This window comes from Sapajus apella, unplaced genomic scaffold, assembly GCF_009761245.1.
Source record: "Sapajus apella isolate SASKATOON/1434 unplaced genomic scaffold, GSC_monkey_1.0 scaffold181, whole genome shotgun sequence".
Classification (NCBI taxonomy): domain Eukaryota; kingdom Metazoa; phylum Chordata; class Mammalia; order Primates; family Cebidae; genus Sapajus; species Sapajus apella.
Genome location: NW_022437121.1, coordinates 396,764 through 421,064, shown reverse-complemented (window position 1 = coordinate 421,064; position 24,301 = coordinate 396,764). Strand labels below are relative to the sequence as shown.

Here is a 24,301-nt window from a genome sequence, read left to right as displayed (position 1 = left end):
TGCCTCTTCTGGCCTCTGTTCAGTGCCTGGTCCCAAAATTAATGCCATGTTTTAGGATATTGATATGACACTACCCTATTTCTTAGTCCTTATTTCTGTATCAGTTACCTATTGTTGCATAGCAAACCAGACCTAAATTTAGTGGCTTAAAATATTTTCTTTGGGCTGGGCACAGAGGTTCACGCCTGTAATCCCAGTTCTTTGGGAGGCCAAGGCAGGCAGATCATGAGGTCAAGAGATAGAGACCATCCTGGCCAACATGGTGAAGCCCTGTCTCTACTAAAAATTTGAAAATTAGCCAGGTGTGGTGGTGCGAGGCTGTAGTCCCAGCTACTTGGGAGGCTGAGCAGGAGAATCGCTTGAACCCAAGAGGCAGAGGTTGCAGTAAGCTGAGATCTTGCCACTGTATTCCAACCTGGTGACAGAGCGAGACTCCTTCTCAAATACACACACACACACACACACACACACACACACATATATATTTTTTTCTGTTGCTGCTGGCTGTTGGCTGGGGCATCTCTGTTCTCCATGTGGCCTCTCTAGCCAGCAAGCTTGTTTGCAAGGCCACATTCCAAAAGCACATTAATTATACACTGTGTAAGTTCCCCAGCACTCTCATCACATAAAGTCACAAGGTCAGCCCAAGTTCAATTAATAGGAAAACAGACTCCATCTCTTAATGGACTGTTGCAAGTACCACACCTTTAGATCTGTTTGTGTGGTCTGTGTTTTCCCTTGGCTTTTAGTCTTTTGTGTATAAAAAATTGTAGAATCTCAAGGATATTATCTCCCTACAGATAATTTAATTTTCTTCTGGTATGCACAAAGCACCTTACTCCGGTAAGGGATTGAGACAATGTGGGGTTAGTGCAATGCTAAGCTGGCACTGCTTAGTTTTTAGGGCTGCCTCCTAGATAGCTTCTAAACCCCAAAGCTTCTCTTCCCAGTGCCATGAGTCTACTGAGTACTCTCCTTAGCTTTTACCCCCTTGGCAACTGCTTTTTGCTCAGTTTCTGTGAAGCTCACCGACCTGTGTGGCTTAGGAATTCACAAGTGTTTCCAGAGGAAGTTGTGCAAAAGGTCTATCACTACTCTCTGGTCCCCTGCTGACCAGAATCTTGTTCCCTCATGTCCTGGGTGTCCTGTGGCCCTGGACTTCATGCTTTTCTCACCAGTCCACTAGCCCTGTTCGGAGTTCATGCCTGTCCACAAATGGATAAGTGCACTGACAAGGAAATGCTCAGAGGCTTAGCTCAGCTCACTTCCTTTCTACGTGGGATCTTCACCTTTCATGGCTTTCCTGGTCTCCAGAGCCTCACACAGCTGTTCCTCACTGTTGGCATCACTTAGTCTCAGTCCCTGGCGTTTCCATGGAGGGCCAGGCAGGCGTGAGCTCCAGGAGGAAGTCTCCTGCTGCTTCCATGGTGCTGGGTTTTCTTCCAGTCTTTTTTCTATGCGCACACATCATCTCCCTTGTTTTCTTCAGTGATGGTGTTTCTAAAAGGATCTTTATTTCTAGAAAAAACTTTAGGAGGCAAAACAATGCAGCCCCCTTAACAGAGCGGCTTGGGGGGTAACTTTCCCTTGTTAATTTGTCCTGCACCCCTACTTTCCCATGTGCTTGCTGTTTGTGGGGCCACACAGCACACAGCAGCTGGAAGGGGCTGTGGGCATCACCGGCATACACCCTCTTCTTCTTTCTTTTCAGAGTCACTATAATAGGTACGCGTAAGCAGCACGTACCCTCTTATCCCATTTTGCTGACAAGGAGCCTGAGGGCCCAAGCGTGACTGCCATGAGTTAGCAGCACAGCCATTGCCAACCCAGGGCCCTGACTCCTACCTGACCCCCTTCTGAATGACACTCAAGGCAACGGTCCCCTTCCCACTCACAGGTGACGTGAAACCTTTCACCTTGAAAAGCCTCTTGCCCCAGCCTCCCCTTGAGCCCACACTAGGACGCGGCTTAAGTATCTCCAGCCCATGGAGTTGAACACTCTCCTTGTTTCTGGAAGGATCCAGTCTGTGTGCTCCTCAGGCAGTGCAGGGGCAGGGAGGGGATGGCCAGCACGGGGTGGCCGCTAACAATCTCCTCTCCTATCCCCACTGCAGGCTGCGGGAACACCACCGGGCCACCATTAAGGTCATTCGGCGCATGCAGTACTTTGTGGCCAAGAAGAAATTCCAGGTGAGCCCTGTGCTGAGCCCTCTAGCCCTCAGCCTGCCCCTGCAGTCTGCTGCAGCTGCCCACACCCCTCCTGGCTTCTCTCCTGCCCACAGTGGAGGCTGTTAAGGCCTCTGCCCCCAGCCACACAGGCAGGCCTATCTGAGACCTCACAGCGCCCACCCCGCCAGACCCCAGACGGCAGGCCCCTCAAAAGACACATCCTCAGAGACCCCACCTGGAACTAGGGACACAGGCAGCATTTTCTCCGCTAAGTAGAAAGGCAGCGGCCATGCGGCTCACTCAGTCCTCCCGTGGGGTGGGTCGTGCAGGCAGCATTAGTGAGAGTCGTGAGGGTGACATCAGAATGACTCAGAGGTGGTGCAGAGCCTGCCCTGAGTCACCGAGACAGAAGGTAGGTCCCCCAGACCCCCAGCCCTGTCCTATAGTGGCTCAGCACTCTCGTTCCCTGCTCCCCTACCCTCTGGGTTGGGAGGATAGAGGCAGGCTGGATCCTGCTCCATTAGAGGTGGGGTGCCCTTGGCCGGGTGAGACTGGAGCTTTGGGGGGGCTTCCATGAGCTGCCCAAACTCCTCCAGGGGCAGGACCTCTACAGCCGCCCCTTGGGCCCCCCAGAGTTTATGGCCCGCAGAGAACGCCATTGACAGCAGGCAGGTCTCCCCTCCTCCTGCCCTGGGGACATTCCTCGGATGGAGGCGGTGGGTGGGGGACTGAGTCCTGGCTTGGAAATGTGTGTGTAGGCGTGGGAACCGCGTGTAGATCACAAAGCTGGGAAGGCTGGGGGGTAACTTGCCGGAGTCCCTCAGAGCAGAGAGCGTGTGACATGCTTGAGTGAGTGCATGTCTGCAGGAGCAGGGCTGGGTGGGGCCCCTGAGCAGGGAGCTCCCGGCACCTTCAGCCACAGCCTCACCAGGTACAGTATACAGCCCAAGAAGGTTCAGCAATGCCCGCTGACCACCAGGACCCACAGCCCGGTGGCATCCCAGCCCACTAAGACTTATCCTGGAGCCACCAAGCTCCCTGCCAGGGTCTGGTTAGGGCTCATGGGGGCCTTTGTCAAGTCGTCATGTGGGGTTGGGCTGGAAAGATCATCCTGACTTCAGGAGCCTGAGATGAGTGGAGATAACGCAGGCCCGTCCAGACGGACTGACGGTGGAGTTCAAATCTGGTCCCCTGTCGTCATGCCTTCCATGCCAGGCTCCAGGATCGACAAAGGCCTGCCCACAGTCTCCTTGGTGGAGCCTCCACCCACCCTGGTCCTGGAGCTGCTGCAGCCTCCAGGCTCTGCAGGGCGGTCTGGGTGTAGACCCTGGCCCAGGCAGCCCTGGGCAAGTTCTTCCCCGGCTATGATGGGAACGAGAGCCTCAGGGTTTGGCACAAGATCGCGTGCACGTGCCTCACCCAGGACTCGCCCACAGCAACGCTGGGCCAGCACCCACCAGGCCCCCCATCACTCTGAGCCCCAAGAACAGCCCTTGGCCAGGCCCTTGCCGAGAGCAGGGTACAGCCCCTCATCCTGGCCACCGGCCACCACCTCCAGGGGGGTTTTGCACGCACAGCCCTCCCATGGTGGTGTTTCTCAGCTGGTCCTCCTGCCCGCATCCGCCCAGGAGAGCAGGGGGTTCATGACTTAACTGAACCAAGTTATGTCAAAACTCCCAGCAGGGACTGGGACCTCTTGCAGTCGAAATAAAAGTCATGATAAATGCCAGGGCTGGCCAGCGCCTGGAGATCTGTCTGGCATGTTCTCAGGGAGATCTGACAGCCCCTGTGGACCAAGGTGTCTCCATTCTGGGACCGTCTTCTCTCACTGGTACTGGCATAGAGGGCCTTGCTGGAGCAGGGAGCTCACTCGGGGGCAGTGGGAGAGAGGGGCCGGCCTCCTGGCAGCACCAGTGCTCTCCCCAGGCAGGGAAGGGGCTGCAGGAACCCCCCGTGGGCCTCAGGTCTGGGCAGGGCAGTCCCCCGAGGGCAGATGAGACCATGGGAAGGGCCAGGATGTGTCAGCTCACCAGAGAACAGCATGGTCGTGACAGCCGAAGCAGTTGACGTCACCCCAGCAGTAGAACCGAGGGTCACAGGGAGCCTCCCAGGGTGCGGCTGGTGCCCGGCCTGAGGGTGCACAGCAGTCCCAGCAGGGAAGAGCCAGAGCCCACCAAGGCTTGCAGAACTGAACCAGGTGGGCATCCTGGGGGCTGCTTCCAAAGTCTGAGGGCACCCAGCAGAACGTGCAGACCCTTGTGGACCTGGGCAGGCCCGGCTCCAGGGGTGGTATGGGCAGCTTCCAGCTTAGGTCAAGAGATCATCCAGCCATCCATTTCTCCATCAGCCAGGAAGGACACTGGCATGGAGGCTGGGATCGAGGATTTCCTATCGTGATAATAACCACCGTGGCTTCCAGTCTCGTGGCCACCTGGCCACTCGTCTGCAATTTCATGTCGTTGGAGCATTCCTTGTATACCTGGGATTCCAGCTCTCTCTAAGTTTGATGTGGCTGAACCAAGAAAAAAGGCACATGATTTCTACAGATATTATGATGCCATAAAAGAGTTTGAGGAGATGAGAAAGGCTGATGTTTTTCAGAGTGAGAGTGATTTTGGAATATAAAGGATTTCTTTGGGTTGAATTACCTAAATGCTTGTCAGTGACCTGTGTTCCTGAACTGTGAAACATGAACATGTCGGCCAAGAAATCATTTCTCTTGGTAAATAAACAATTAACAAACACACAAAAAAGAGAGAGGGACAGAGAGAGAGGGAGAGAAAGAGAAAGAGAGAGAGAGATCATCCGTGCCAGCCCCTGTGGGCTCTGCCACTGAGCCACAGGCGAAAAAGCTGGTCCCTGGGAAGGAACACGCTGAGCCCCGCACTGCCTTCCAGGCGGGGGTCCCCTTTCCTGCCTTAGGACACAGGCCAGGGCCCTGAGAATGGCCCAGGAGGCTTTTGCAGTAGATTGGGAAACCCCACCTCACTCTCTGCTTCTCCCCTGCGCCCGGCCCTGGGAGCCTTGCAGAAACCTGGCAGCAGCAGGACCCTTGCAGGGCACAGAGGCTCCTGCACAAAGCTGCTGGGGCTCCCTCCGACCTCACCAGCTGGCTCTTTTTGCTGAGGGCAGCATGAGGGGTGGGGCCAGGGCGAAGGGAGCAGTAGCCTTTGGCAGTGAGGAGCTGTGTGCAGCTCCAGGGGCTCCCCAAGCCCAGCGCACAGGCTGTTTCCCTTCCTCCACGCCAGCCTGTCTGCTTGCTTTCACCCCACCCCACCCCACCCCCGCTGGCCTCAGGGGCTGCTGATGTGGCGGGTTGACCCCCCTGCCTGCCTTGCTGGCCGATAAGTCCCTGGCCAGCCACCCTTGTGTCTGGCCCGAGGAGCCAGAGCCTCCGAGCCCTTCAAGTTTGCCTCGAACTGCCCATCCACCGTCAGTCTGGACGGGCCTGCATTATCTCAGCTCATCCCAGCCTCCTGAAGTCGAGCTGCTTTCTAGCCCAACACCAGACAACCACTTGACAAAGGCCCCCATGAGCCCTAACCAGATCCTAGCAGAGATCTTGGTGGATCCAGGATGAGTCTTGGTGGGCTGGGATGCCACCAGGCCATGGGTCCTGGTGGTCGACGGGCATCGCTGAGCCTTCTTGGGCTGTGCCCTCCACCAGGTAAGTCTGTGGCTAAAAGTATGGGAAGCTCTCTGCTCACAGGCCCCACCCAGCCCTGAGCCTGCAGACGTGCGCACACTCAGGCACATAATATCTCTCCCCAACAACAGGCCTGTTTGAAAGCATTTGCGTCTGCAGAGGCTGCTATCACACACACCTGCCCCTACCTGGTCACAGTGGCCCAGGGACTCCCAGGCCTTGGTTTTCTGCTGCCCTGCCTCCCTTCACCTGCCCATACCTCACCAGCATGCCTGGAGCAGTGCCTCACGCTTCAGCTTCACAGAGCCCTGTGGCTGCAGAGGTTCACCACCACGACTCACGCCACGTTCAGTGAGTGCTGAAGAGAGGCTCGGCCAGAGCTGGCTCTGACTCTGGCTCTGGCATGGTGCTAGCTTAGGATTCCCTGACCTTTCTCAACTCCCATCCTGTGTCATCCTCACTCCCTCCCTTAAGGCAGAGCAAGGCAGGGCTCAGCATCCCATCTTACAGAGGGAGCTTAGAAAATCCATCATACAGAAGGGAGAAACAGAGCTCAGCAATCCATCTTACAGAAAGGAGAATCAAGGCTCAGCAATCATCTTACAGAAGAGAGAGACAGGGCTCAGCACCCATCTTATAGAAAGGAGGATCAAGGCTCAGCATTCATCTTACAGAAGAGAGAGGCAGGGCTCAGCATCCCATCTTATAGAAAGGAGGATCAAGGCTCAGCACTCATCTTACAGAAGAGAGTCAGGACTCAGCATCTCATCTTACAGAAAAAAGGATCAAGGCTCAGCACCCCATCTTACAGAAGAGAGTGACAGGGCTCAGCATCCCATCTTACAGAAAGGAGGATCAAGGCTCAGCATCTCAACTTATAGAAGAAAGGGACAGGGTTCAGCATCACATCTTACAGAAGGGAGGATCAAGATTCAGCATCCTCTTACAGAAGGGAGCTCAGCATCTCCATCTTATAGGAGGGATAAACAGGGTTTGGCATCCCATTTTACAGAAGAGAGAGATGGGGCTCAGCATCTCATCTTACAGAAAGGAGGATCAAGGCTCAGTATCCTATCTTACAGATTAGAAAGACAGGGTTCACCATCTCATCTTACAGAAAAAAGGATCAAGGCTCAGCATCCCATCTTACAGAAGGGAAGATCAAGACTCAGCATCCTATCTTAAAGAAGGGAGCTCAGCATCTCCATCTTATAGGAAGGAGAAACAGAACTCAGCATCCTATTTTACAGAAAAGAGAGACAGGGCTCAGCATCCCATCTTATAGAAGAGAGAGACAAGGCTCAGCACCCCAACTTATAGAGAAGAGGATCAAGGCTGTGCATCCCATTTTATAGAATGGAGCTCAGCATCCCCATCTTATAGGAAGGAGAAACAGGGCTCAGCATCCCATTTTACAGAAGAGAGAAACAGAGCTCAGTATTTTACCTTACAGAAGAGAGAAGAAGGACTGAGGACATGATCACTAGCCTGTACATAAGTACCATTTTTATGGCTGTTATCAAATGGAGCGCATGGCAGGCCAGATGATCTGCCTAGAGTCAGACCCCATGCCTGACCCTACCACAGGTCTTGGTATGTCATTTCTGGGCAATGCCATAATCTTGGTGCCCAGTGTGGCCGCAGGAGCAGCAGGTCCTTCTTTCCATTGGGCACAACTGCTTTGTGAGGACACGGGCCCCCTCCCAGTCCCCCTGATCTCAGAGTCTCTGCTTCAGGACCCAGACAGTGGCTAGTGTTGCCAGTGAGGACCCTCCTGCTGGTGTCAGGTGGAACAGAAACCCCCTAAACTTCGGAGGCCCAGTCTCCGAAGGGAGGGAGGAGGTCTCTGCCCTGCCTTGGGATTCCTGGGGTCCAAAACAATGTTAGGTGTGTTGTAAGAACTCCAAGCCTCCGGCATTGGTGGCAGAACCCCTGAGCAAGTCAGAAGTGTGTCTAGAGCTGAAAGTGGGTATGTGGAGACCTGACTTCAGGGGCTCCCCATCTGGGAACTTGCAATTTGCCAAGGCTGCATCCCAGGCTAAGGTCACCCTGATCTCAGGAGTAGGACCCCAAAGAGAGGTGGCAGGTGGGCAGGGAGGGCATGTTCCCAGGCCCAGCCTGGGCCCTCAACAGCACCTGAGCTTCCTCCTCTCCCATCCTCGGCCTCTGTTGCCTCCCTCTGACTTGGGCTGGCCCTGCTCTGCCCTTCCCCACCAAGCTGCTTGGCTTGTCTCTTGGGCCTTGCAAATTCCCCGGCAAAAGGCAGGAAAACCCCTAGCCCAGTGCTAAGGTGGCTATCTGAGCACTGGTGGTGACTGCTCTGGCCCCCACCCAGTCACCCAGCGGCCCCTCGGGATAGAGGCAGTCTCTCATCCTGCGTGCTGGCTTGCCTGTAGGGCCAAGGCCTTCCTAGGCCATCAAACCCCCACTCAGCCTGGCTGCTCCACCTGGGTGAGGCCCTTGGGAGCAAGGCCACAAATGCGGCTTGGGGTTTGCTGATATCATGAGACGCTTTGCTTTCTGTTGTGGTTTCAAGATGTTACCTGAGTCCCATTTATTGTCCAGAGCTGTCGCCAAGCCTGGGAGCCCTGGGGTCACCTGTCTTGCCTCACGTGGCCCCAGCCCCGCTATGGGAGCCCAAGCAGATGTTTGTCACTGGCAGGCAGCAAGTACTGCAGGCTGAGGTTGTCGTCTGGGGCCACCCCTGCTGCCTGGCATAAGCTGGCAGGAAGGATACAGAGTGGACCCACTCCCTGCCCTGAGGACAGCGGGGGCTGCAGCCAGTGGGCATGTCAAGGATCAATCTGGGGCCCCGGTGGGTGATGGCCATGCAGAGCTGTGCCTCCTGGTCAGTGCCTGGCACAGTGCTGCTCCTCAGCCCCTTGGCTGGGCCAGCTCTTCCTGAAGCCATTGAGAACCAGGACTGGCAGCCTGGGGAGGGGAGTAAGCAGGCCGCAGCTGGTGAGTGGGCAGGAAGCTAGGGCACAGAGAGGCCAAGCTGATGGCCCAGGGCCACCCACGGCCCCGTGGCCAAGCTGATGGGGACAAGCCCCCCGCTGTACATGCTTGGGACCAGGCCTACGTCATCACCACACAGTCAAGCTCCCAGGTCTTCACAAGCCTCCTGAGGGCAGACACTGTCACCACCTGCACTTAGAGCCACACAGCTGGGGCACAGGGAGGGGAAGTGACGCATGTCTTTCTGTCCCGCAGCAAGCTCGGAAGCCTTACGACGTGCGGGACGTCATAGAGCAGTACTCGCAGGGCCACCTGAACCTCATGGTGCGCATCAAAGAGCTGCAGAGGAGGTAGGCACGGCCGAGAGGCAGCGGGGAGGGTGCCCGGCTCCTGCCCAGCCCAGCCCCAGCCACACAATAAGCAGTGCCAGGAGGAGGGAAGGGCGGAGACCTGAGTTCTCACCTCTCAACCACCCCCTTCTCCTGACCACCTCCTCCACCCCTGGGGACCCTGACTGTGGGGAGCCAACGTGTTCCCCTGGAATCAGCACCGTCCTCCCGGGCCTGCGCAGGCTGGGAGAAGCCGTGCCTCTGCCACGGCCTTGCCTGGGAACTAGTTCCATGTGTTACAGGGTGTGGCTGGGAGCCCGTGACCATTCTGGCCACAGGTGGGGAGTCAGGCTGCCTTGCCCATGGCTGACACACTTCCTCCCCAGGGAGGCAGTCTGAGGGGCGGCCCACTGACTCCTCCCCTCTGGGCTCCCTGCTCAGCCCCCTCAGGAGCATGGCCCTCTGGAGGGTTGGGAGTTGCCTGGCAGGTCTTAGAGTCAGGGTGTCCCCAGAGTGGGTGGGCAGTGCACTGTCTTGCCAGGCATATCAACCTGTCTGTCCCCTGGATGGCTGGGCATCTGTGCAGTGCTGGGGCCAGGTATGAACCGGCGTCCTTCTCCTTCCCTCCCTCCCAGGCTGGACCAGTCCATCGGGAAGCCATCGCTGTTCATCGCCGTCTCAGGTGGGTTTCTGCATCAGTTGCTCTGCGCCCCGTGGCCCACACCTCTACCCTCCTGGCCCCCCTACGATGTCAGAATGGGCCATTGGGGCTCCAAGTGCATGACACGAAATGAAAGCCAGGGAGTAAGGGGAGGTAGACCCCACCCTTAGCAGAGTGGCTCCAAAGTACGTTTTACAAGGGAATTTTCAGGTTGCATAAGAACCTACCTGGGTGCCTTTAAATTCCAGGGCGTTGAGGTTAGGCTCTGGGTGTGGAAACATGAACCCAGGGCAGCATTGCAGAAGGGGGTGATCCTGGGGATGGGCCTGGGGTGGGGTTTGTGTGGGGTGAGCTGCCAGCTTGGAATTCAAGAGACTCTGGGTGGGGGCTCTGCAGGGCTCAAGTTGAGAGGGACAGAAGCGCCTAGTGGCAGCCTGGGGGCCGGTTTTCTGGCCCCTCGGCCAAATTCCTTAGATCCCCTGGACACCGGGCTGTGAGTCATGCCGGGAAATGACAGGGAAAAGGCATACTCCTTGGGGTTTCCCTAGCCCAAATTTAAACAGAACCCGTGGCTCACAGTATGGGCTGGCATGGAGGGGGCAGGTGGAATGGCTGTGTCCTCCAGCCTTGAGTCAGGCCTGTGGTACCCTGGGAATGAGTGTGATGGCTTCCACAGCCAGCAGTGTGGCCAGCGGAGGCATCCCCTGGGGCTCTCAGAGGTCAGAAGTGGAGAAGGTGGAGCAGGATGGAGCCTAGGTCCCCAGCTGCAGCCATGCCGCCCCACTGAACCACCCTTGGTATTTTTGTCATAGGACACTTTTTAAAAATGTCCTAGTAGGTTTAAGCATTGTGACTCTCAGCTACCTCCCCCAGCCCCACCACCCTGCTCCCCAAGCCCACCCCAGCACTCCGCCCTGATTTGGGTGTTTTACCCCCATAGAAAAGAGCAAGGATCGTGGCAGCAACACAATTGGCGCCCGCCTGAACCGGGTAGAAGACAAGGTAGGCTCACGCGCCAGCCCGCAGCAGCTCTGAGCAGCGTCCTGAGCCCAGCAGGCACCTCCCTGCATCTGCATGCGGACGCAAAGCTCCAGTGGTGCCCGGGGTCTGCAGGCCTTGCCACCTTCCTGCCAGTGCTCACTGCAGCCCACCCAGCAGCTCCCAAGAGGGCCCCAGGCCCACTGACCACCAGGCTGGGCATTGGTCCCCATGGAAGGAGTCAGGCCAGGCTGGTTTCTCGTCCTCTGACAAGTGGCGTCTTTACTAGCAGGTGGCACTCAGTGCCCCTCCCCCAGCCCTTTCCCACTGCCTCTCGTAGTCTGCTTTGTGCCCTGCGAGCCTCCTGGCTGTGTCCTGAGTGAAGGGTGGCAGGAACTGGCCTCACATCCCTGCCTTCTCCTGGGCCCAGCTGTCTGGGGCCTCCACTTGGGGCCAGCCAAGGGCTCAGGGAGACGCAGGGCCCAGTTGGGATGGGTTCCTGGGAAGAGAGGCATGTTCTGTTCACCCCAAACCCACCAGGCCCCCAATCCCCGCCAGGCTCTGTGCCTGCCCCGCGGTCCCTCAGGCCAGAGCCTGTCCCCGGGCACCCTGGGAGCCGCCGGTGGATCTGGGCAAAGGGAGGGCCTTTCTCGGGCCCATGGCTGAGCCCACCACTGCCCTTTGAAGTCTCTGTGGTTTGAAGCGGGCTGTTATCTTGCTGAACAGCTCGCCCGTCTACATGGACTTTATCTGAAAGTAGCTGAGAGGCTAAAAATAGAGGAATTTCAGTTGGGCAGGGAGTGCGTCTGCCGCCCGGTTTCCCCGGCAACGCCTGGCTCTGGCCTGCTTCCATCTCGGCTGCAGCCGGGCAGGCGGGGCAGGCACAGCCCAGCCCGGGCTCCCGCGCCTGCCCCACCCGTCCTGGCCCCCAGGACCTGCAGCGTCACCCTCTCCCCACCTGGCACCATCTGCCCATGGCCTGGGGCGGCCATGGGGCCCTAAGACCAGCAAACTGGGTCAGGCAGAAACAGCGGGGCTGCTGTTCAGGTGCCTGGGCCTGTGGGGCTGTGTGACTGTGACACCCTGATCCCGTGGGCCTGGCCTCCCTCTGTCGGCACAGGCCGAGGCAGGGCTGGTGCGGGCCTTTGCCAGGCAGATGGCCCAGTGGGAGATGGCACCCATCTGGCAGGACAGGAAGCGAGACCCGGGAGAGGTCAGTTCACAGGGCGGGCAAGCTCGGAGGCCCAGGAGCTGTGGCCTGTCTGCTGCCTGGGGAACGAGGTGTTTCCTTGGGTTTGTCTGTGCGCAAGGGCCCAGTGACTCCTGGCTGGCACACCCAGTACGGCAGAGCCGGGTACCCTGTGTTGTTGGCACGGCCAGGAGTTTCTAGACATCAAGGAAAGCCATGGTAGAGCCAGGGAGCGGCACTGAGTCCCCACCTCACTCCTCCTCCAGCCTGTGGACATCCCTGTCATGAGGGGTCCTGGTGGCCCTTTCCGGACAGCATGGGCAGGGGGCAGCCCCTGCCTTTCTCCACCACTTCCATCCCCTGCACTGCTGTCCCAGGCCTTTCTTATGGCTCTGCCCCTGCTCCATGGGTCAGGCCACCCTTTAAGCCCAGACCTAGAGCCTGGCATCCTGTGGGGGTGATGGTGGGTGGCAGACAGCACCTCCTGAAGCGCGGCGGCCCCTTCCGACGTGCACAGCTGCTGTCCAGCAGTCTGCTGGACCTGGGAACAAGGACGCGGTCCTCGGTCAGCCAACGTTGGTGCAGGGGCCTGCAGTGGGGCCAGTGCTGGCCTTGAAGGCACAGAATTATGCACCCAGATTTCTTCACATCTGAGCAAAGGGAAGCGTTTTCCGAGTCCCTGATCCCTAGGGCAAAGTTTAAGAACAAGGCTGGGGACATGTCCTGGTGCCCTGTCAGGCCTTGAGCCCGGGCCACGAGGATTCTGTTAGATTCTGCAGGCACAGCCCTGGTGGTCCCTGGCTCCCTGCTGTGACATTGGAGTCCCCTGTCTGGGGTCTCTGAGGTGGGGAGCGGCACCCACAGTCCACACTGAATCTCAGCCCCTCCGAGGGGTCTGCCTGGAGCCCAGCTGCCCATCAGGGAGCTGACCGAGCTGTGCTGACCTGAGCTACCCAGTCCCGGCCCTGCCACTGACTGGTAACCCCCTCAGGGACAGACCCTGGGAAAGGGCCTGGCTGGGCCTGGAGGGCTTGGTGGCACAGCCTGGCTCGAGTTATCTCTGTTATCAGTGCAGCCATCAGGACCGTAAACACCCAAGCGCAATCCTGCTGACTTCGGGAAGTAGGGGCAGGAAATCCAGCAGCCGCCCGGCCCTTGGAGGCCCAGCAGGCGTGCAGCATGCGGTGCCAATGCCCGCCAGCCCCGCCAACCCCAGCCGGAGCCCCTGGTCTTCCCCACCGGCACCCTCCCCCACCCCATCCCGCCGGTCTGGCTGCCTGCTGGAAGGGAGTCAAGGCCCCAGCCCCCAACTGCTTTCTCAGCTCAGCTCAGCCCCTCAGCTGGGCTGTGCAGTGAGTCCCATCCCAGGCTGGCTCGCCTAGCCGTGAAACGAGAGGCCCAGCGAGGAGGGGAAGGGGCCTCTGGGTTGCGCAGCCAGCTGACAACCCTCTCGGAAGGGGTCATGTGAAGGAGCAGGGAGGCCTGGAGTGTCCCTTTGCAGGGAGTTCGCCAGTGCAGGCCAGCTGAGCTCGTTCAGGGCTGCCTCCGTTTCCCTGGCAGGGAGCCCCTTCTTCCTTTGTGTCCTGGCCAGGGGCCCGCATTGGGGAGAGGGGGCTGGGGGACTCCTTCTCGCCACCCTCCTGCGGCCTCGTCAAAACTCTCCCTTGACAGTGCAGCGTCTCTGCTCCGACACAGAGCCCCCACCCATCTTGCAGGACGCCCTCATTCCTGGGATCACTTCCACCCCTGTGCGTGGCCTGGCGGCTCAGGCTCTGCCTCACTCCAGGGTGTGGAGAGCAGAAACCCACCCACACCCACAGACCCAGGGGCCTCCTTACAGCAAGTCCACTTCCTGCTAGCCTCCCTCCCTCGTCAGATGAGAGGGTTTGACTCTGCTTGTGTGCTTAGGATCAAAAGTCACAAAAGCTGCCTCATGCCCCTTCTGTTTTCATCTTAGATTATTATCTTCTTTATTCTGGAGACTACTCCTTATTTGCCCAAATGCCCAAATAAATCCTCTTTTATAGATGGGGAAACCAAGGCTCAGAGAGGCTGAGCAGTCGCCTGAGGTCACACAGCTGGTTAGGTAAAGAGAAATGAAATTACACATTTCATCCCAAGAACGACATAGACGGGCGTGAGAGATGACGTGGAGAGAACAGGAGGGGTTTCATCATCACCCGCAGCTCATATGAAGGGCTGAGGAAGGCTGAGGCTAGGGGCAGGCAGGGGCACCAGCAGCAGGGCCCAGGGCCTTCGGTGTGGGCCAGGAGCCAATGTAGGCAGTCAGGAGGGGTCTGGAGAGGGCTGGCCCTGCCCACTCCCCGTCTGGCCTCACTGGGCTTCCTGGAGTCCCACGCAAGGCTGGCAATCAGTGTGGGGGCTGCGTACCCTGGACGCTGAGGAATTGATGGCAGAGGCCACTCTAGTCTTCCTCCCCAGCCTGTATTCTTAGCTTGGTCCCCAGGACCTGCTGCACTGTTTACGTTGGGCCCTGTTTATTTTGCAAGCTAACTTCATACTGCTTTTGCTGATATGAGGAGCACAGTGGGCTGGGAGGGTTTCTTTCTTCTCTGTTTTTGCCGGAAATGTTCATGGCTGAGAGCCGGACACAGGGGAGTCCTGGGTTTCCATGCCCCAGTTCAGAGGGCATTGGGCGGGAAGGGGCCCCCACCACCTGATACCCCTTTCACTGCCTCCGGTCCCAGAAGCCAGACCTCCAGGGTAAAAATGCCCCCAACCCAAGACTCCCACAACCACACCCCAACCGTGCCTTTACCAAGCTGCGTGCTTGACCCCAACCTCCAGGATGCAGGCAGGCCCAGCCTCCCAGAATTGGGTGTTTGCCGCTAGACACTGCTACCCTTTTCCTCATTACAGTGTGACTCCTCCATCCACCAGGCCCACAAGCTGGACCCCAAGGCTTTTTTGTCCTGATCAGTTCTCTGAGCTGTGCCCCCGGGGCCACCTCGCTGCCGTTCATCCCCACCCTTCAGCCCAACCCCTGCTGAATTTGGGCCTTTATCATCTCTTACTTGGATTATTTTTCCAGCCATATATGCGGTCTCCAGCCTCTCCCCACGCACACCAATCTTTCACATTGTATATTATTTCTTAAACACTGCTGAAATCTCACTTACTGATATTTAATATATCAGAAATTTTGTGCCACTATTTATGTGTGAGATAGATACAGAATTTTCCTTTCTTGTAAGGTCTTCATCAGGTTTTGGTATCAAATGTATGTGAGCCTCACAGACTAAGTTAAGAAGTGTTCCCTCTTTTCCTATATTGAGATATTTTGTATAAGATTAGAATTTTGTTCTCCTCAAATGTTTGATGGAATTTGAAGGTAAAGACATCTAGGCCTGGTGTTTTCTTTGTGGGAAGATTCATCATTCCGGGTTCAATGGCTCTAATAAATTATGGACTGTTCAGGTTTTCTATTTCTTCCTGTATCAGTTTTGACAAGCCATATATTCCAGGAATTTATACATTTCATCTTGTTTTCCATGTTTGTTGACATTTATTATTATTTTCATGTCTGTCACGTTAGCATTTAGTCCCATTTTTTATTCTCAATATTATTTATTTGTGCCTTCACCGTTTTCCCTCTTAGTGGTCAAACCTGCCACTATTCACCCATCTTATTAATATTTTTAGCAGACTTCTGCCTTTGCTGATCCTCTGTATTGTGATTTTGTTTCTGTTTCATTCGCTTCTCATTTTCTTCCTTCTATTTACTTGGCCTTAATATACTGTTTTTTCTCTAACCCCTCTAAATTAAGAATAGGATAATTCTTAATTTTCAGGCTTTCTAAATTTCTCTTTCTTTTTTTTTTTAATATGTTTAACCACTGTCAATCTCAGGCTTTCTAAATTTTTAACGTACGTATTTAAGGCTATACATTCTTCCTCTAAATATCATTCAAACTACATCTCCCACATTTTGATATATGCCATTTAATTGTAATCTTTATTCACGTCAGTCTTTTTCTAATCTGCACTATGATCTCTTGTTTGCCCTAGGAGTTCTGTAGCAATGTGGTTCTCGTCATTGTTATAATTGTAGCACAGCTTTCTCATCATGTTGCCCTCTTGTCAGAGAAAGCAAGCCACATGATAGTAATCCTCTAGAATGTTTTGAAATATGATTTAGGGCAAAAATATGTGGTCAATTTTTGTAAATGTGCCTTCTGTACTTGAAAACAAGGTATATTCTGACGTTGTTGGGCGTAGTGTTATGTTTATATCCACTGGAACAAGCTTGTTAATTGGTCTGTTCAAATCTTCTATATATTCATTGGAATGTTCTTATCTGCTTGCTCTATTCTTACCGAGAAGGCATAGGGTAAATTTCTGTTTAACTTTCTAAGAAACTTCTAAACTGTTTCCAAAGGATTTGTACCATTTTGCTTTCTCACCAGTAATGTATAAATGTTCCACTTTCTCCACAGCCTTGCAAATACATGGTCTTTTCTATTTTAGCCCTTTTAGTGAGTATGTAATGGTATCTCATTGTGGTTTTGATTTGCATTTCCCTAATGACTAATGATGTTGAGCCACTTTTCATGTGCTTATTAGCCATTCATAGTCTTCTTTGGTGAAATGTTTATTCAACTCTCTTGCCCATTTTCTAATTAAGTAGTCTGTTCTATTATTGAGTTGCAAGGGTTTTTTATATGTTCTGGATACAAGTCCTTTATCAGATCTATGACTTGCAAATATTTTCTCCCATTCTGTGACTGTCTTTTCATTTCCTTAATCACATCTTTTAAATCACAAAACTTTTTAATTTTAATGAAGTTCAATTTGTCTTTTCTTATATGGCTCAGGCTTTTGATGTTTTATCTAAGAACTCTGCCTAATCCAAAGCCATAAACATTTTCTCCTGTTTTGGTTTTCTCCCCGCGGCTAGAAGTTGTATGGCATTCGCTCTTACATTTAGGTCTATATTTACTTTGTGGTAATTTTGGGGTATGATATGAGGTAGAGTCCAGATTTGTTTTGTTTTGTTCTTACTTATGGATCTCCAATTGCCCCGGAATCATTTGTTGAAAATACTCCTTTTCCTCCTTTGAATTATCATGGCTTCTTTGTCAAAAATTAGTTGACCATAAATGTATGGGTTTATTTCTGAATTCTCAATTCTATTCTGTTGGTCTATATGCCTTTCTGTAAACCCATACTATACTGTCTTGATTATTATAGGTTTACAGTAAGTTTTGAAATTAAATTATGTAAGTTTTTAAATTGTGTTCATCTTTTTTCAAATTGTTTCTGTCCATTCTAAGTCCTACGAATTTTCATATAAATTTTAGTTTCAACCTGTCAATTTAGAAAAAAGGCCTGCTGGATTTTGATAGGCATTGTGTTGAATCTATAGATCCATTTAGGGAAAATTGACATCTTAACAAAATCGAGTATTGTAATCAATGAACATGGTATATCCCTCTGTTTATTTGATCTAATTAATTTCTTTCAGTGATATTTTGCAGTTTTGGGGCATATGAATTTTATACTTCGTTTGTTGCATTTACTCCTAAATATTTTATTTGTCATGCTAGTGTTAATGGAATTATTTTCTTAATTTCATTTTGAATTAATTGTTCATTACTAGTATATAGAAATAACATTAAATTTTTGTATCAATCTTGTAAACTATGACTTTTCTGTTCTTGGTTTTAGTCATTTTTGCTGTTGCTATTGATTTCTTAAGATTTTCTACATATAGGATCATGTCATGTGTCAATAAAGACGATTTTTACTTCCTTCCCACCAGTGCCTTTAATTTCTTTGCTTTGCCTAATTGCACTGGCTTGCATTTCCAAAAAAAGTTTTGAATAGAAGTGACTAGAGCAGATCTTGTGGGGAAAATCATTTAGTCATTTGCCATTAGCTCTGAGTTTTCCATACATGCTTTTTATCATGTTGAGAATATTTCCTTCTATTCCTAGTGTATTGAGAGTTCTTATTATGAATGGATATTGAATTTTCTCAAATGCTCTTTCTGTGTCTAGTAAAATGATCCTGTGGTTTTTATTCCTTATTCTACTGATATGGTATAATACATTAACTAATTTTCAGATTAATTCTACTGATGTGGTATAATACCTTTAACTAATTTTCAGTCTCACATGTCTGGAATAAATTCTACCTGGGCATAGTATATGATTCTTTTTATATGATGCTGGATTTGGTTTGCTAATATTTTGCTAAGAATGTTTATATCTTCAACCTAGGAAATCTGATTGAAAGGACAAAAGAATGTACCTGTATTCATAAAGGATATTGGTCTGGTTTTCTTTTCTGATTTTGATGTCAATTTTTTTAATCCTTTTCTTTTTAATTCTATAACCATATGATTTTAGGTTTGTCTTTTGTAAACATTATATTACTGAGGATTTTGAAATCATTTAATGCATTTACATTTAATGTGATTTCTAATAGATTTGGATTGACTTCTAACAGTGTATTTTGTGCTTTCCGTTTGTACTAAATCTTTAATATTTATTTTTCTCCTCTTTCTTGCTTCTCATTACATTATGACTTCTCATTCTACTTTTCTCTCTACTGGTTTTGAAGTTATGTTTTCTACTACTCTTCTTGTAAAGGTTAACCTAGAACATTTTAAATGAATATATATCAGAAGTAATTGCTATATCTACCCATATCTGTATAAAAATAGGAATCCCAGAACACTGTAACTTCAATCATTCTCCTCCTAACTTGGTGCTTTGCTGTTGTATATTTTAGCTGAACCATGTTTAATTTTTAACCCACTAATTGGTAGTGTTTTATACAATCAATGTTTGTTTAAATCTACTCACCCATTTGCCTCTTTGTCATTTGTCATTTCTTTTTTATCTCAGGTCTTACACCTGGGATTACCTTTTCATGTGGCTGAGGGATTCATTTAAATTTTCTTCAGTGAAAAACTCCCAGATTTTTTCTGCAAACGACCATTCTACTGTCATCTTAAAAAATATTTCCACCAATTATAAAATTATAGGCCTTAGGTTATCAAAATTCTTTTTTTCTCAGCACATTGAAAATATTATCGAACTGTCTTTTGGCTTCCACTGTCACTGTTAAGAATGAAAATGATGAATGGTTGCTCCTTGGAAGACAATATTGTCTCTGGCTGCCTTTAAGATCTTTCCTTTGACTGTAGTGTTCTGCATTTTTCACTAGGATGTGTTAGTTAATAGGTTTCTTTTGTTCTGCCTGGGCCATCCTACTCTGTGGTTTGTTATCTTGTATCAGTTCTAGATTATTCTCAGCTAATACATCTTAAGGTTTCACTTCAGTCTTATTATCTCCTTCTGGAATTTTTATTGGCCAGTAGTAGACCATCTTACTCCCCTTCACGTCTCTTAACCTTTTTTAAAAAAATCACTTTGTCTGTCTGTACTGTATTCTGGAATCCATCTTCCAGTTCTCCTGTTGTTTCTTTAACTGTGTTTAATTTGCTGTTAAAACCGCTCAGTGAATTTTAAACTTCAAGTATTATTTTATTTATAAAAGTTCTGTTGGGCTCTTACTCGTATCTGATAGGTCATTTTAATTGTATCTTCCTCTTTACTTGCATGTTCAAACTTTAAAATTTTCTTGAAGTGTATTAAATATGGCTATTTTATATTGAGTTTCTCTTAATTCCAGTATCTAAAGTATTTCTGAGTTCACATCCCTGTCTGATTTTTTCTTCTGCTGACTCTCATTCATGGTGTTTCATTTCCTTTGTGTTTTTTTCGTTGTAAACTTATGTATTTTAAAATTTATTGGTGGGAATTTTTGAAGCCTGGTGTGGAGTTGGGGTCCTCGAGGAGGAATCATGTTTACCCTTTCCACTGCCACATATGTGGGTGTACTGCCCGCCCGGACTTTCAATTCTAGGCTCAAAGTTTTCTAGGCAACCTCGGTGGTGTGAATTAGAGCCTCCAAGCTGAGCATGGACTAGCATGTGAAGATGACTTTCCAGGACAGAACTTGTTCTCCTTCTCTTAGCAGTAATGCAGTTTTCTTTACAAACTTCTCAGGGAGTAGGAGATTTTTCACTGGCCCTCACACTGAAGGTAGAGCCTTTTGAGGCTCACAGCTTTATGTAAGTCTCTGCTATGAGACTTCCTATGTGGGGCAGGCTTTGACACCTAACCATGGATCCCTGGTGAAACCAAAGCTCAAGTTCATCCCATTCATCAAACGTCTTCAGGGCCCCTATTACCTCTGGGGATTCCACTTCACTGAGTTTCCAGCCTCAACCTCCCTTACTTCTTGGTAAGCTCATCCATGCTAGCCACAGATATAATTTTAAATCTTCTAATAGCCACTTTTCTTAAATTTAAAAGAAATAGGTAAAATTGATTACAATAATATATTTTATTTAACCCAATAGATCTAAAATATCATTTCAATATATAATTAATATTTTTTAACTCTTGAAATTGTTGACATTCTTCTCTTCATACTGGGTCTTCAAAAGCCACTGAGTATTTTACACATTTCAATTTAGACACAGTTTTCATGAGAACAACTTGGTCTGTATTTAGATTTCATAAAATTTACCATTGAAAAAGGAGATTCCCATGCCTAAGTCATTTCAAACATACTTAAGAGTTTTCTAATAACTGAATGAAGGATCTTTCTGTAAATTTTAATTTATTAAAATGAAATGAAAATTCCATTCCTCGGTCTCAGTCACCACTTTTCCGGCGCTCTGCCGTGCAGATTCAGCTCTGAGACAGCGCTGCTTTAGATGGACATGCCCATATGCATGTGTGGGGAGGTGAGTGTGGTTCCCCCGCATTTACCCAGGCCAGGCCCAGGGAAGTGCTCAGTGAGTGCCCACAGAAGGTGGTGAATGTAGGTGGCAGGGACCCTCCCGGAGAGCACATTCCAGTAGCTAGCGGTCATCTCAGGCCCCCGGCGCCCCTCTCCACCCCATGCCCCCAACAGAGATGCATCCCTGCAGACCCCTTCTGGGCTCCTTCTCTACTGCGTCTTCCCCAAGTTCCCCCGCCTCGAGTCCCCAGAGCTCGTGACCCATGCCTCCCCAAGGTCCCTAAGGAACGACTGCTTGGGATTCTGATTCCTTCTCGTTCACCCCAGCCAGCTCTGTTCCCTGACGTAGCTTCGCAACTGGAAGGTGCTGCTCAGGAGACTGTGAGAAGTATTCCTTGGTGCATGCGGGACACACATCCAGGCTGTCACAGAGGCCGGGGGGACCTTGCCACCAAGGGGCTGGTTGCATCAGAAAGTTGGGCAGCCTGGATTGCCCTGGCAGCCCCAGCTCTGTCTCTCCTCGGCAGCTCCCCCTCCCCTCTGCCCCCCCAACACTCCTCTCTCAGCTGCTGGGCTGCTCTTGAGTGACAGGGCCGTAAATAGGCAAAGGCGGGGGCTCTGACTGATCAAAGGGCTCCCTTTAGAAGCCGTCATTAGTTTGCTATTCTGGGAACCGGTTATTTTAAGGTTAGTGTATTTTTTCTTTCCTGAGGAGCCGTCTTAGTGGATGGCAGAGTCCTGAGGGGCTGCGCTTCAGTCAAACCACACAAGCCCTGTTTTGTCTGGGGTTCCAAAGATAAACCTATAATGAAAGCAGCGTTTGACGCTGAGCACCGCCACCCCGTTCCTGCGCAGGGGTGGATGTGTCTGCCAGGGAGTCCCTGTGCCCAGCAAGCACAGGGGAGGCTTGCGGGAGGCCCCTGGAGCCAGGTTGAGTCTGATCACCGGGAGCCTGAGGTCAGAGCCCTTCGGGCCTGGCATTCCCACAGCCATCATGGCTGGCCTGGCCAGAGACCGAGGCCCCGTACCGTCCCCCAACTTCAAGCCACCCCCAAAGGCCACACCTAGAACCAGACCCAGCAGGCACCTCCGAACCACAGCCCAGCAGGGCCCACAACCTTCTGTGGAAAGAGAGTGGCACTGCCAGTGGCCAGGGGAATGCAAACCCCTGAAGTCACAATGTAAGGAAATGATGATACCCTTTGCTGGCATGGATGCGGAAGAGCAGACACTCTTCGGTCTTACTGGGGGATGGGAATTACCGCAGTGACAGTTCCTGGAAGGGACCCTAACACTGCCTGTGAAAATTAGAAACCCGTCGTCACTCCTAGGAAAGAAAAGCACCAGGGTCAGGCTTTGCCCGCAAGCTTTGTCATGCAACAAGCTCTAACCACCTGTTTGTCTGTGGAGAGGTGTATACACTGAGGCACCTCCTGCCTGTGGGACGCCACAGCCCCAGTGCCGACCCCTGACAAGCTTGCCGGCCGTCATTGCTCGACAGGGATATCGTTGATGGGTCACTAAGTAAGAAACCTAAGTTGCCAAGGAACGTGATCGCATCTCTATGAAACCACACCAACAACCTGGGGCACAGCTGGAAAGGGAGGCCAGGGAACAGCTGAGCTCCAGGATGCTGGGGCTGCCAGCCTCCCCCTTCCCAGGACCGGCTCCTGGGTACTGGGACCGCCGTGGGCTTGGCTCTGAGATCCACCAAGAGTTCTCGCTTTGTCCAAGATTGAGACACATCAGCTAGTTGGTGTGCTTATTTAGAGGTGTTTCTTTTTCCCCTGGTAGAGTGATTTCAGGTGGAGGTGAGCGTGATGGGAAAAGGAGCCTCAGAAACAAGTCCCCACCTTGGTCCTGTGGTCTCCCCTGGGAGGACCACCTACAATCCGAACATCCCTGGAGCCCCCTGCCCACTCAGGGGCCCCTCCCTGTGCCGCCCACCCTTGGATAGGTTGCTGTGAGGTTGCCAGGGTCTGGCAGAGGGCACTTGTCAGCTGCAGATTCTGGCCATGCCAGCCCTGCCCCAGGACTTGGGGGGGTTCACACCCCTTTGGCCCCTAGGTTCCTCTGCCATACCATGAGCCCAAATGACCCTCAACTCGCCACAGAGACAGCCCCCACTAACTGTGGCTGGCTGATGGGACTGTGGAGAGCGCCGGCTCAGAGGAGAAGCCTGTCCAATGTGGCTCTGTCCTCCTCCTCTGCTAGGGTTGTCTACTGTGTCCCCACCTTGGTGACACCAGGAGTTGGCACTGCCTCTGGTTCTACCACAGGGCTCAGGACAGCCCCGTCAGCAGTGCCCTAGCACAGCCCAGCACCTACTGAGACAGCCCGGCCAAGCCCTGTCCTGCGGGCAAAGTCTCACTTTGTCACCCTCGGTTGCCCATAGGACCCTGAGCCCCATAGGAGGGTCTTATCATCACTCAGGGTCCTCATCCAGGTGTGGCGCATCCACACCCAGCATCCAGCTGTGCACCCAGGCCGGCACACAGACCCCCTTCCCATCCCACACAAGGCAAAACCCTGACCTCCTCTTGTGCCTTGGGAGCCAGTGGCTGGGGTCCAAGCCCTCCACCTACAAGCCATGGCTGTGAGACCTGAGCAGTCATGTGGGCTCTCAGGGCCTAGGCCTCCTGGCCCCCAGTAGAGGGGACGATGTGGCACCGCTCTGCCAATCGCTCATATGCAAAGGCCCTGTGGAGTGGGCAGTGTCACAAGCTCCGGGTCCAGGCCTGCCTGGCTGATGGCAGCGCTCTGAGGCTGGGAGTATGAGGATGACCATCAGGGCCCCCTCTGTAAGTTCAAATTCTGCCTCGACCCCACTGTGTGGCCCTGGTCGTGCCTCCTGAATCCAAGCCTGGTCTCCCCGACTATCCAGCGGCTTCTTGCCTCTCTTACCCTCAGCTGTCCCCCAAGAACTGTTCTTTTCCCTGCACTAGCGTCTTCCTTTCTTGGGGTGTTTCTCTCTTAGCCCGTCTGGGGGACAATTGCCACCCTCAACCCTCTCCTGAGTGGCTCTATTTATAGGCCTCCAATATTGGCCAGAGAGGAACTTTCAGTGTTTTTAAACATGCAGCTCAAGTGTGTGTCAGCTTCTGCGGGTGCAGCGGCTTCAGAGAGAGCCTGGGATGGGGAGCAGGTGGCAGGGGCGTGGCAGGTGCGGAAGCCCCGCGGAGGCAGAGGCCTTGCTGGGCACCCCCGCGTGTGGATCCACAGTCAAGAGCGTCAATGGCGGGGTCCGCAGGGCCCAGGGCGAGAGCGCGGCGCACAGCCTCGGATGCGCGGCAAACCCTGCCCGGCTGCCCTGCCCACCCTCGGAAAAACACGTCTTTTGGTCAACATGGGCCCCTTTTTAAACGTGTCGCCCTGCGGGTCAGGGCACAGCCTGCCCCCGGCCGGTTCTGCATATTAAGCAGCGGCTTGGTCACCGCCAAAAATAGACGCCCGGCCCCCCCTCCGGGAGACCGCGCGGTGCCGGAGGCCCGGGCGTCCCGCGCCCCTCAGTGCGCCCCGGGGCCGCGCGCGGCTGGGGGGCTCCGGCGCGGGGTGGGGCGGCAGGTGGATGCCCAGGGGCCCCCGCATGT

The 24,301-nt window shown here is 52.5% G+C and overlaps 1 protein-coding gene across 1 annotated transcript in view; it reads left to right on the top strand.

Moving 5' to 3' along the window:
* The window catches only part of KCNQ1 (potassium voltage-gated channel subfamily Q member 1), a 390,974-nt gene that overhangs the window by 309,487 nt on the left and 57,186 nt on the right, over window positions 1-24,301 (top strand). Inside the window, exons 12-15 of the mRNA XM_032268483.1 lie at window positions 2,115-2,190; window positions 9,029-9,123; window positions 9,738-9,784; window positions 10,704-10,765. Of these exons, the coding sequence (XP_032124374.1) occupies window positions 2,115-2,190; window positions 9,029-9,123; window positions 9,738-9,784; window positions 10,704-10,765 (280 nt within the window). The remainder of the gene's footprint in view (window positions 1-2,114; window positions 2,191-9,028; window positions 9,124-9,737; window positions 9,785-10,703; window positions 10,766-24,301) is intronic.